The sequence below is a fragment of the Sciurus carolinensis genome, chromosome 10, assembly GCF_902686445.1.
Source record: "Sciurus carolinensis chromosome 10, mSciCar1.2, whole genome shotgun sequence".
Classification (NCBI taxonomy): domain Eukaryota; kingdom Metazoa; phylum Chordata; class Mammalia; order Rodentia; family Sciuridae; genus Sciurus; species Sciurus carolinensis.
The window spans coordinates 106,724,850-106,738,774 of record NC_062222.1 but is presented as its reverse complement, the minus strand read 5'-3'; the positions used below and the strand labels follow the sequence as shown (position 1 = coordinate 106,738,774).

Genomic DNA, 13,925 nt, shown 5'->3' with positions numbered 1-13,925 from the left:
ATAACGGTGTTACAAGGAGAACGATGTACATGAGTCCAGAGGGCAGTACTGAGGAGGACGAGTCTGCCTCCATTTCCAACACCATGGCTCAGGCTTCAAAGCCCAATTAAAAGAAAAGAAGTTGAAGAAGCAGGCATCATTCCCAAAACCTGTCGCTTCTCCCAGGCTTAGCAAAAGCACAGGTGCGAAGAGAACACAGGGCGACGCCCACTTCCACGCCCCTCCGCGCGGGAGGTTTACGCTAGGAAGGCTCGCGATTCGCGCTCGCCGCGTTACGTCATTTCCGCCGTCTCCACGGGCGTCACTAAATATCATTACAATATCCGGGTCGTTGAGGCCGCCTGCGGCGGCGCCGGCATCCGTGTTTGCTGGTGACCAGTCTATGGAGGCAGTTGGTGCTGGCGGCGGCGCGGAGGCAGGAGGCGGTGTCCGAGTGGGGGCCTCTGCCCCGCCAGGATGTTACCGGGCTTGGCCGCCGCCGCTGCGGCCTACAGATGTAGCTGGTCCTCCTTGTGCCGGCTTCATCTGCGCTGCACGGCAGCGGCCCGCGGCTCCAGCGAACGCCAGGGTGAGTGTCCCGCATTGGCCGCTGGTTCCACTGGCCGGGCCGGACTGGGCCGAACTGGGCCGGACTGGACTTAGCGCTCCGCACTTCGCTTCGGGCAATAGTCACCTTGCCCTTCCCCAACCCCAGAACCTTCCCTTCGGGACTCCGCTTTACCCATCAGCCCGCCCATTCCGCAAGGGCCTTGACAGGTACCCCTGATCCTGGTGCTGTCCGCAGTCCCAGCGCAGCCGAGGCCGGCGGGCTTCCGCCTCTGAAGCTGACCACTTTGTACCAAACAAAACATTACGTGCGCTTCATGGTGTCGGGTGATGAGCCCCCGAGTCAGTCGGAAATGGCGGATACTCAGAGTTCCTGGGCTGTTTGAGCTCACGGACTCCCCTTCATTTAGACTTTTGACTTAGATATTCTTTCGCTGCTCTCGACTTGTTTTGTTAAATTTCCTAAAAGAAAAGTGGGGGTGTCACACAGCATTACTGATTAAGAAGTATGAGGGCATCCCACAAGCATTGAATGAATCCCGTTTAGGACCGCACAACAAAAGCACTCTTCAGTTCCATCGAACAGTCCTTTTGGTGAAGAAGTGTTTTCTGGAGCAGTAACCCAAGATGGGGAAAAGGTGGTTCGGATTTTTTTCCGACTCAGATTTAAGTTGTTGGAGAGGTTTCAAAATAACATTGAGCTTCTGTTTGCAGTAGTTTGACGCCAGGAACGAATGGGAACCCTGAGGGAGAAGATAGAACTAAATTCATCCCAAATAGAATCCTCCAGATACCTGGGAATGCAAAGATTATTTACAGAAACATTTCAAAAAAATTAATATTTGAAAAATTTATAGCATGCTTGTGACCGTCCAATAGAAGATGGAAGTTGCAGTAATTCAGGTTCTTAATTGGCTTAAGTTGTATGCTGTGCAAATAAGTTAGAATATATTTGGTTTTTTATTTGCAATAAGTACAATTTGGTTCTTGTAATTTTAAGCGGATTTATTTTAACAGTATTGTTCTTGGGTTTGGTAGTGATAGAAAAGTATAACTATGGAGTTTTTCTGTAATGACAGTATACCTAATTCTCTAATGAACAGAATGAATCATCTGGTTGTATACTATATTCCAAAAAAAATTCTCAAGTAATTGTTTTTATTGATCAGTTTTGGCATTTTACAATGAAATCACACATACTGGTTGTTAAGTCTAAACTACCATTTTAGTGTTGGTAAAAAATCGAAATAGTGTAATTTGCAATCCCTGTTCTCTTTAGCTGGTCATTATGTCAAAAATTGTATGCTCTTTGAAATTGTCTGTGAAACACAGATAATAATTACCTCTGTAACTAGTCAGGATGACTCTGCAAAGTTCTTTGAAATGTTTATTAATACAAAAATTAAAGTGTGTTGAAAACACTGGATTTTTAAAAATAACCATGTTTGTGGGAATTTAGTTTAATACTGAAACATTTTTGAAAGGGGAGCCATAACTATAATCAAATTTAAAAGCCATTTAGAAAAAGTACTATTTGAATTGGATGCCCTTGGGAAGAAAAGACTATTTGGAGAACCTTTTTTTTTGGGGGGGGGATCAAAAAACAGATGTTTTTCTTTGAAAACAAAGTTCAGTTTTTGCTTCTAAAATGCCTATGCATATGTGACTGAGGCAGAGAATGAAGAGAGGAATAAACCTTGAAGAAAACAATTGCTTGATCGAGTAAAGATGAGGCATTCCTTTTTTTTTCTTTTTTGCAGTGCTGGGAATTGAGCCCAGGGCCTTGTGCTTGCAAGGCAAGCACTCCTGAGTTGTCTGGTAACCACATTTAAAAAAGTAAAAATAGATGAAAGTAATAAATTTTCCCAGTATATTCAAAACATTTCAACATAAAATCATCTTAGAAATTATTGTGTTACATATAGCTGACAGTTCGCATTTCAGGCATGGGAGATTGCAGGAACTCAAAGGGCAGTTGAAGCCTTGTAAACTCTAAAGTATCTGAATCATGAATTACAGGGAATGGAAACTCCAGTTTTCTTCAATAACTTGATGTTACTATTCTTGGAGTTCAAAAATTAAGTCAGTTATTGAAAGGATTCTGTGTATACTTTACATATTCAGAAGCATTTTTCTTGGATAGCACTAAGCATTTTTTATAACTGTACATATTAATTTGTTACCAGAATAAATTATATTGGCATGCTAAATAAAATCTGATAATTTAAAAAAATCAATCTATAGGGGATTCGGGATGTAACTCAGTGATAGAACACTTAGCTTAGCATGTGGAAGTCTCTGGATTCCATTCCCAGACCCTCCCTCTCTCAATTATTAAGCTATTTTACCTTCTTTTTATATTAAGTCTTCAGAATCCAGTGGTTTGCCCTTTCAACCAATCTGTTTGGATTAACCACACTTCAAGTGCTCAGTACACAGAGACTATTGGATAGTGTAGTTCTTTAGTTAGTATCCCTAATTTATAGAAATTTTTACAGCCAAGTGCTATGGTGCACTTTTAATCCCAGCAACTTGGGAGACTGAGGCAGGAGGATCACAAGTTCAAAACCAACCGCAGCAATTTAGCAAGACCCTGTCTTAAAATTAAACATAAAAAGGGCTGGGGATGTGGTGCAGTTGTTAAGCACCCCCCAGGTTTAATCCCTGGTACCTAAAACAAACAAAAAAACAAAACTCGAGAGCATGATCAAAGGAAATAATAAGAAATCAGTAGCGGGCTGGGGTTGTGGCTCAGTGGTAGAGCACTTGCCTAGCATGTGTGAGGCACTGGTTTTGATTCTCAGCACCTCATATAAATAAATTAAGGTCCATCAACAACTGAAAAAAATTTTTAAAAGAAATCAATAAACAAGTTTAATTGGCTGTTGGGAATGCACAGATGTTCCATACTCACTGAAAAGTGCAGATATTCCTTTGAAGAATTTACCACTCACTTACCTGCCTGTCTTTTTTTGGCTAAGCTTTCATAATGATACCCAATATTTAGAATGAGGGAAAATAGAAGCTCTCTTAATACTGGGTTGGAAACATATAGTTTAATAGTGTTTTGGAAGTTTATTCTTTGTTTAAAAAGAACTTTAAAAGGTCTGTGCCCTCTGACCAAGCAATTCCACTTTAAAAGATCTAAAGAATACAGGACTGAGGATGTGTTTCAGTGGTAGAGCACTTTTCTATCATACTCAAGGCCCTCGTTTTACCACAAAGTGAATTCTTGTATGGAACTAAGTTGTTAAAAAAAAAAAAATATATATATATATGTATATATATATATATATTAAAATGTGTATGGAAGTTAATTGTTATAGTAGTAAATCCTAACTTATTTAGAGTTAAGAAAGAGTTGGAGTGGGTTGGGGCTGTAGGTCAGCTTGCCAGGGGTTCAATCCCAAGTACTACAAAAAAAAAAAAAAAAAAAAAAAGGAAAAAAAGAAAAGTTGTATTTTATGGTACATTTATGATAGAATGGCCATATATGCAACCATTCTTTTAAAAGCAATGAGGGTAAAATGTATTATTAGGTAGAGCTATAGAAAAAAATACAATAAGAATATATACTATAATAATAACAGTGGGTTTCTCCAAAAATATTTTATCATCTTTTTCATATGATCTACGGTAAACATACACTGCTAAATAATAAAACTGTTACTTAGTTTCTGTAGTAAATATATCCTTTTTTAAAAGAAAAGTTCCTTGGGCATTACATAAAGCACGTGTTTATTCTTATACATATTTATACCTTGTCTTATTGACAAAAAAATTGGGAAGATGCTTCTTTACTGTGTACCAAATTAACAGAAACATAGTTTTGCTTATATCTAAGATTAATAAAAGTGTACTTTTAAAATAAAAAATAGAAATTAAACCTTTCCTATCTCTAATCTGTTGGTATTTATTTACCAAAGAAAAATAGTTTGAGAATTTAAATTTATTCTCAGCCTCTTTAAATAACTGCAGATGTTTATAGTTACAAAAGATCATTTTGACAGGCTGACAGCATGATTCTCTGTAGAACAAGTTAATGACAGAATTTCTTATACTTAGATATAAAGGGAAACTAACTCTAGTATGTGCCTCATAGGGTATTTGTGAGTGAGTATCATTCTGCAGAAAGATGCCAGGCATTATTGTAGGTAGTATAGTGCTGAACAAGAGAGACATTTTCCATCTTTATTGGTCAGATACCCCAAATAAGAAATCATATCTAAGATGCTATAAAAGAAAAAAACCAAATTCACTTATGAGTTCTAAGAGTTTTCTGGTGGAATTTCCTGGTTCCTCTAAGTATATAATCATATCATCAGCAAATAGGGATAGTTTGAGTTCTTCTTTTCCTATTCATATCCCTTTAATTTCTTTGGTCTGTCTAATTGCTCTGGCTAGAGTTTCAAGGACGATATTGAATAGGAGTGGTGAGAGAGGGCATCCCTGCCTTGTTCCAGATTTTAGGGGGAATGCTTTCAGTTTTTCACCATTAAGAATGATATTAGCCATGGGCTTAGCATAGATGGCCTTTACAATGTTAAGGAACGTTCCCACTATCCCTATTTTTTCTAGTGTTTTGAGCATGAAGGGGTGCTGTATTTTATCAAATGCTTTTTCTGCATCTATTGAAATAATCATGTGATTCTTGACTTTAAGTCTGTTGATATGGTGAATTACATTTATTGATTTCCTGATGTTGAACCAACCTTGCATCCCTGGGATGAAACCCACTTGATCATGGTGCACTATCTTTTTAATATGTTTTTGTATGCGATTTGCTAAAATTTTGTTCAGAATTTTTGCGTCAATGTTCATTAGGATATTGGTCTGAAATTTTCTTTCCTCGATGTGTCTCTGTCTGGTTTAGGTATCAGGGTGATATTGGCTTCGTAGGATGAGTTTGGGAGGGTTCCCTCCTCTTCTATTTCATGGAATACTTTGAAAAGTATTGGAATGAGCTCTTCTTTAAAGGTTTTGTAGAACTCGGCTGAGGGGGTATTGCAATACCAGAACTTCAACTGTACTACAAAGCAATAGTAACAAAAACGGCATGGTATTGGTACCAAAATAGACAGGTAGATCAATGGTACAGAATAGAGGACACGGACACAAACCCAAATAAATATAATTTTCTCATACTAGACAAAGGGGCCAAAAATATGCAATGGAGAAAAGATAGCCTCTTCAACAAATGGTGCTGGGAAAATTGGAAATCCATATGCAACAGAATGAAACTAAACCCGTATCTCTCACCGTGCACGAAACTAAACTCAAAATGGATTAAGGACCTCGGAATCAGACCAGAGACCCTGCATCTTATAGAAGAAAAAGTAGGTCCAAATCTTCAACATGTCGGCTTAGGACCAGACTTCCTCAACAGGACTCCCATAGCACAAGAAATAAAAGCAAGAATCGACAACTGGGATAGATTCAAACTAAAAAGCTTTCTCTCAGCAAAGGAAACTATCAGCAATGCGAAGAAAGAGCCTACAGAATGGGAGAAAATCTTTGCCAATCATACTTCAGATAGAGCACTAATCTCCAGAATCTATAAAGAACTCAAAAAACTCAACACCAAGACTGCAAATAACCCAATTGACAAATGGTCTAAGGAAATGAACAGACACTTCACAGAAGAAGACCTACAAACAATCAACAAACATATGGAAAAATGTTCAACATCTCTAGTAATAAGAGAAATGCAAATCAAAACCACCCTAAGATTCCATCTCACCCCAATCAGAATGGCGATTATCAAGAATACAAGCAACAACAGGTGTTGGCGAGGATGTGGTGAAAAAGGTACACTCATACATTGCTGGTGGGGTTGCAAATTAGTGCAGCCACTCTGGAAGGCAGTGTGGAGATTCCTTAGAAAACTTGGAATGGAACTACCATTTGACCCAGCTATCCCACTCCTTGGCCTATACCCAAAGGACTTAAAATCAGCATACTACAGAGTACAGCCACATCAATGTTCATTGCTGCTCAATTCACCATAGCCAGATTGTGGAACCAATCTAGATGCCCTTCAGTTGATGAATGGATAAAGAAACTGTGGCATATATATACAATGGAATATTACTCAGCCATAAAGAATGATGAAATTATGGCATTTGCAGGCAAATGGACGAAATTGGAGAATATCATGCTAAGTGAGATAAGCCAATCTCAAAAAACCAAAGGAAGAATGTTCTCGCTGATAAGTGGATGATGATACATAATGGGGCGTGGGAGGGGTTAGTTTTAGGGTTAGAGTGAGGGTTAGGGAGGGGGGCAAGAATGGGGGAAGGAAGGACTGTATAGAGGGAAAAGAGGGATGGGAGGGGTGGGGGGAAGGGGGAAAATAACAGAATGAATCAACCAACATCACCCTATGTAAATTTATGATTACACAAATGATATGCCTTTACTCCATGTACAAACAGAGAAACAACATGTATCCCATTTGTTTACAAAAAAAAAAAAAAAAGAAAAGAAAAAAAGAAAAAAAACAGAGTGATGGACTAGGAAGTTAGCCAGGAGGGGCCATTTCATTAGTGCTGGCCTTGGACTTCCATCTTTTCTCGGGGGGTGGGGGTGATTGAGCCAACACATGAAAGATGAAAATGAGCAAGCCAGGTGAAGATCTGGGGAAGCAAGTAGTCCACAAAGCAAGTGGAATCGAGTAGTATTCTGGAGCAAAAAGAAATCTGTGCCTGGGGTAAGGTAGGTGGGATGAAGTGAAGTTTGAGAGTTGTTAGATCCTTTTAGGCCATAGGTTTAAAAACAAAAAGCAATGTTATAAAAATACACTGTGACTCCTGGGTGGAGAATGGATTGGAAAGAATGGAGTGTGGATAGAGGAGATGAGTAGGGAACTATTAAGTTATTGAGGCCAGCAGTGTTGTATTAGGACCATGATAGTTAGCAATGGAGATGGAGAGAAATAGTTTTGAAATGTGTTTTGGAGAATTAAATTGATAGTATGTATAAAGCCTTAAGTCCAATGAATGGTATTTGGTAAATCCTCAAGGTTAGATGTTTTTTATTTTTTCTAAGCTAATGTCAAGAAGAATTAAGCAAGATAATCACAATATTGGTGCATACCTGTAATCCCAGTGGTTTGGGAGGTGGCGGCAAGAGGATTACAAGTTCAAAGCTAGCCTCAGCAAAAGCAAGGCACTAAGCAACTCAGTGAGACCCTGATTCTAAATAAACTACAAAATAGGGATGGGATGGGGACATTGCTCAGTAATTGAGTGCCCCTGAGTTCAATCCCGGGCACCCCCCCGCCAAAAAAAAAAGAAAAGAAAAAGCGATGCATACCAAGATGCAGTGTAAGAAGTTATCATCGCCCTTTGTTTTCTTACTCAAAAAAAAGATGACCTGTTTCTTTACTCTGTCCTAGAGAAGTCACATCATAGTCCTCAAGGCTGAACTACTCTGTCTAGGTCACATTTCTGCTTGCTAGATGAGTAAGCAGGCATTGCCTGCATTTTTGGGTAGCTGAAAGGATAAAAGAGACAGTCCGTATGTTAATATTATATAGACTGTATCACAAGTTGTGGTGATGATGTTAAGCCCTTGAAGAAGTCCTAAATAATTTAGCAATGGATATATTTTTAATTTATTGTAGATATTCTTTAAATATAGAAAAGTAGAAGGTATAAAGTAAAAATTATACATAATCCAGATATTTTACCAATCACATTTTTAGTAGTCAGAATCATAGTGTAGTAGTCTCTTGCTTTATTCCTTATTAGAAGTTTTTAATGAAAATATAGGGACCTGCCATAATGTGATCATTTTTCTGCTAGGGAACATTTAAGTTGTTTCTGTTTTTTTCTCAACAAATAATACCATGAAGAATGGTCTTTGTATTCTCTATGCCTTTTAAATTCACATTTAGTAACCTCTTTAATAATTGTAACAATTATTTAATTTTTATATGTCAGTGTTTTCAAAATTTGGGAGGTGAAACTACTGAACCAGTTTTCTTCAGTAAAGAGATTGACACTTGGAAAACACTATAAGCTTGATTCTTATCTTGAAATTAGACAGAAATAAGCTCGAACTGCTAGCAGTCTTTTTTGTTTTTAGTGATTTTGTTTTTAGTTTCTGCAGAATCAACATATGCCATAGATTGTAAGTTTGGGAGAAAAGGAATTTTTTGTTGTTGTTTGCAGTCTAAACACAAAGGCCAGATTTTTTTTTTTTTTTTTCTGAAAGCCAGAGTAAGTGATGGGTGTCAAACCAGACTGGAAAGAGAGGACACCTAGGGATCAGTAGCATTGGTAATCAGGACTATGGAGGAGATAATAGTAAAATAAAAGCAGAGAATGTTGTGACTGTTCAGTGATTTTTGTGACTAGACTGATACTGCAAAACCTTGATGAAAAACAGCCCTTACATATACAGCCATAAGAAAGACCTTGTCCAGGTTCGTAGAATACTGAGTGTCAAATTAAAGACTGATATTCCATGCATAGCTTATTTTAGATGTCACCTTGAAGAAAGGAAAGTAATAGTGGGCAGGATTTTTTACTACATTACCGCCTGCTAGAATTAATGAGTTCAGTAATTCAGCAAGTGGTTGTTTCTGCTGCTGCTGTGTTAGTTATTATATTTGTTTGATTGAGTCTTAACCTTTAGAATATAATAGGTTTTAGAATATAAGCAGTTTTGTCTTGATGCCAAATGTATACTTTTAAAGTTGTGGATACCTGAATTTCTATCTGAAGATAAAAATTAAGAACTTTCAGAACAGTTCATTGGGGAGTTAAGATTACTAGAATAGTGTCAAAAGGATTTGAAGAGAATGGCCAAGAATGGGACAATTTGGGCTGGGGAGATAGCCCAGTTGGTAGAGTGCTTGCCTCGCAAGCACAAGGCCCTGGGTTCAATCCCCAGCACCACACACACACAAAAAAAGAATGGGACAATTTGAGCATTACTCTGGATAATGACTGAAATGGATTAAAATATATCGAATAAATTAAGCAATTCAGTTAGCAAGATCTGAATTCCAAGAAACTACCAGGACAAAAATTCAAGACAACTGGTTCAACATAAAAAGCGCAGTTAAAAAAGACATTCTGCAACTTTGAAGAGACTTAAAAGATATCTTAATCACAGTATGTGGACCTTATTTGGATCTGTTCGTGTAAAAACTGGAAATTAGAAATTGAGGTTATTTGATGTTGAACTTTTTTTTTTTTTAACTTTTAATGGTATTGTGACTTTTTTTTTTAAACTTGCCTCTGAGACATACATACTGAAGTATTTATGAATGAAATTATTTGATGTTTGAGGTCTGTTTCAGATTAAGATGGTAGTATGTAGATATTGGTGCAGTTAGAGATGTGGCAAGATTTTCCATGAGTTGATAATTGTTGAAAGTAGGTAACAAATGTGTGAAAGTTTATTGTACTGTTTTTATTGTCTTTCTGTTTGTTTGGACTTTAGCAAAATGTTTTAAAAACTAATGTTGAAAAACGCTAGCATCAAGTCATAGAAACAAAGTCATCTTCTGAGGAAGGATGTTTTAGACAGTGGGGTAATCCCTCTCTAAACACCTTAGCACAAACTCTTTAAAAGTATTTCATCAATGGATGAGAAAGTGTTGGAGCCATATAGTCCTTGTTGAGGAATAATTATAAACGTTATTTTAAATAGGACTAAAAAGTCAGAATGCCAGTGGCCCCAGTGGAGAAGATGCTTTTCTTGAGCATGAGTTTCTTAGGAGATTTTTTTATCCCTTTCTTAACTCTAGTTAATTTTGCTAGCTGATTCATGTCTTTGCGCAGGAATCTTCTATAGTTATGTTTTCTTTACTCAGCATTTAAGACATAGAGGCAAATGACCAAAAACATAGTGGACCTTCTGCAATTTGCCAAATAAATGAAAATGCAATTGTGGAACATACTTTCTTTCAGGAAGTTTTCTAAGAAAATAAATTCCACAGTCTAAAACTTGAGTGAATAACATTGGCTTATGTCCTTTGGGCTCTTCAAATTATCTTCAACATTCACAATAAAATGTATTTCTAATGTATTCTATGTGCCTTTAAGAAAATATTTTTCTTTATTTCAGAAGGCATATATTTGCATATGCACATACATGAATTAAGATTTTTGGATGACCATTTTTAAAAAAATATATATTTTAGTTGTCAGTGAATCTTTATTTTATTTTTTTATATGTGGTGCTGAGACTCAAACCCAGTGCCTCACACATGCTAGGTGAGTGCTCTGCCACTAAGCTACAACCCCAGCCCCTGGATGATCATTATTAAGCAGTTAGAAAAGTTTCAACTCTGAAATGCTCAACCCTCCACTTGGAAAAACTAGATTATCTCTAATATGATTTCATTATTTCATCTAAAACTTCAGAAAATATGAATTGTATCCAGAAAGAATTTGAGTTTTTTCTAAAAGGGAAATTCTAAGTACTCAGATTAAAAAAGAGAGTCATAGGAATGTAAAGACATTTATTTTTCTATCACTTCAGTGCAACGTGGAATATATTTTCCTTTACTGTTTCAGTCCTACAAAACCCGTAGTCAACCCAGATGCATTAACTGAAGTGCTTCATAATTAGTCTTCTGTTCTTTCCTCAATTAAAATTACCACATTCTGAGATATCTCACCAAATGTTGATCTAACTATCTGATTAAAAATAAGTGACAATGTGAATGATTGACTAATGTAATTTACATATCGATTATGAAAGATGAATAAATTTTCAGCTAGGGAAAAGAGCACAGGGAATACTTTTGAGTAGGAATCCCTCCTGACACCCTGCTCCCCTGCAGTTCTCTGTTTTGGAAAATATTTTGTGCCAACTTTTTTTTCAGTATGCAATCAGCATATAAAACAAGGAGTATCTGTCATATACTAGATACTTTTTTCAAAATACCCAAATATCAGTGTTTTGATTTTAAGTATTTTTTAAAGTTTCCACATAAATTTACAAATTAGAGAAAAAAAAAATCAAAATTAATTTCAACTCTGACATATACCTAGGGAGATACCTCCAGTGAAGGTGGCTTGTTAATTGTGCATCTGGGAGTTGGTTTGAAATTAAAAATTTCTTTTTCTTTTAGAATGGCAGAATTTAGTGACAGCTGGAAGTTTTGCATACATGGTCCCCTATAGTCACCCACATATTTGTGCACTGAGTCTGAGTCAAGTAAAGTTGTACTCTACAAATATTCAGAAAGAAGGACAGGGATCCCAAACTCTCAGAGTGGAAAAAGTACCATCATTTGATGAAACAGGTATGTATAAATTTTTAGATCTTTCTTTTCTGTATGCTTAAATGCTTTGTGCAAAATTATGTGTTCCTTGAGTGTTTGATAGAGTTTTTAAAAGTAGCTAGACTAATATTTTCTTAGTGGGAGGTTTTAAACTGCTGCTTTAATTTGTTCACTTTTTCTGTTTCTTTTTGATTCAGTTTTGGTAAGTTATATTATCTGTAGAAATTTCTCACTTAATTTTTAATATATTGACATAAAGTTCATAATATTCTGTTTATCTCAGTTGCACAGGTAAGTTTTCTTTTTTCATTCCTAATGTCTTATTTTTAAGTAAATTGTGCCAAAGCTTTGGCTTTTATTATTTTTCAAGTATGTATTTTTTTACTCTGAGTCATCATGTTTCATATTTATTTCTTACTTGATAATTTCTGTTCTTTAATTATAGCCTCCTTTCTGCTTGCTGTAGGTTTATTCTATCATTCTTTTATTAACTATCAGTTAAATACTTTGCTCATTAGTAATGAGCCTTCCTTTTCTGAAGTAGGCTTGTAAACCATAACACTTCCTACAAGTTTTGACAGATATTACTTCTTCCCATTTTTCTATTATCTTTCTCTGGAAGTCGAATTAGAAATATGTTAGATTTTCTGAAGCAGGTGTGGTGGAACAATGCATGTAATCCTAGTGACTGGGGAGTTTCAGACCAGCCTGGGCAACTCCCTATTTCAAAATAAAAGGGACTAGGGATATGGCTCAATCATAGAGACCAGGTTCAAACCCCAGTACTGGGGGAAAAAAAATATTTTTATATTTTGTTTTCCATGTCTCTAAACTTTTGTCCATATTTTCTGTTTTATCTTTTGGCCTGCATTCTAGATTATTTCCTTAGATTTACTTAGTTCACTGATTTTCTCTTTAGTTGCCTCTAATGTATTGGTTAGTTATGTATATTAGGTTTCCAATTTCAACAACTATATATTTGATTTCTAGAAAAAATTTTTTCACCTTGCTAAAGCTCTCATTCCTTGCTTGTTTTCAAGTTCCTCTTTTATTACTTTATACACATCAAATGTGACTGAAAGTTCTGCTATATAAAATTCTTTCTGGTTTTTCACAATATTGTCCTTTTCCTTGCTATCTTCCATTAATGATGTTGTACCTGTGTTTTGTAACTGCGATTTGCTCATTTTCCATGCAGTTATTGTATCTTGAAACAGTATTTGATATTCATCTGGATTGAAGATGCTGTACTGCCTAGAACATTAACTTTTGCTTCTGCTTCTGTTAGCTGCTGGGGACACAACTTGGGATAACATTAAGTTAGATTTTCTGCTTTAGATTTTTTAGACCGAGTTATTGGTGTAGATTCATCTGCATGTGTGAAGGTTTAGAGTCCACTTGTTCTTGGGATTTTTGTTTTTTTACTTTCATACTACTTAACACTAGAGGTAAGCCTGTTTATTACTGCTTTCTGTGTGTACTATTTATTTCTAGTTCACTGTTAAACCATATATGTAGCTTTGTATCTGGGTGTCTCCTGTTTGACCCCCACCTCCATCTTTTTTTTTGGTACTGGAAATTGAACCCAGGGGTGCGTTACCACTGAGCTGCATCCCCAGCCCTTTTTAATTTTTGTTTTGAGAAAGGTCTTGCTAAGTTGCTTAGGGCCTCACTAAGTTGCTGAGGCTGGCCTCAAACTTGTGATCCTCTTGCCTCACCCTCGCAGAGTCCCTGGGATTACAGGTGTGTGCCACCATACCCCATTTCCCAACCCATCTTGAGCAGAACCTAGTCTTATTCTCCGGTATTCTGTGTTCCTTATACAACTATGACTGTAGAAACTTAAACGAATACAAAATTCAGTGGAAATCAGGGGAAATGCTAGCTTTAGTGTACTCATTTATTCTGTAGAGGTCTTGTTTTCATTTCATTTTTGTCTCTTTTGGATTCTTTTTTGCTAGATTAGTGACACATTTAAAAAGGTTTCATTCCAGGTATGTAATGTGCCATGCAGCATTTAAAGTACTTTGTTTATTGATTTATTCATTAATTCACTCAAATATTGTTGAGTACCTCTTATATGTCAGCAAATGAAATAACTGAGTTTATATTTCTTTATTACTAAAGCAGAAAG

General features: G+C 36.5%; 1 protein-coding gene across 1 annotated transcript in view; it reads left to right on the top strand.

Annotated features, from left to right (window-relative positions):
* Positions 1-321: 321 nt before the first annotated feature.
* The window catches only part of Slc30a9 (solute carrier family 30 member 9), an 85,409-nt gene continuing 71,805 nt past the window's right edge, over positions 322-13,925 (top strand). Inside the window, exons 1-2 of the mRNA XM_047566109.1 lie at positions 322-568; positions 11,639-11,812. Of these exons, the coding sequence (XP_047422065.1) occupies positions 457-568; positions 11,639-11,812 (286 nt within the window). The 5' untranslated portion in view covers positions 322-456. The remainder of the gene's footprint in view (positions 569-11,638; positions 11,813-13,925) is intronic.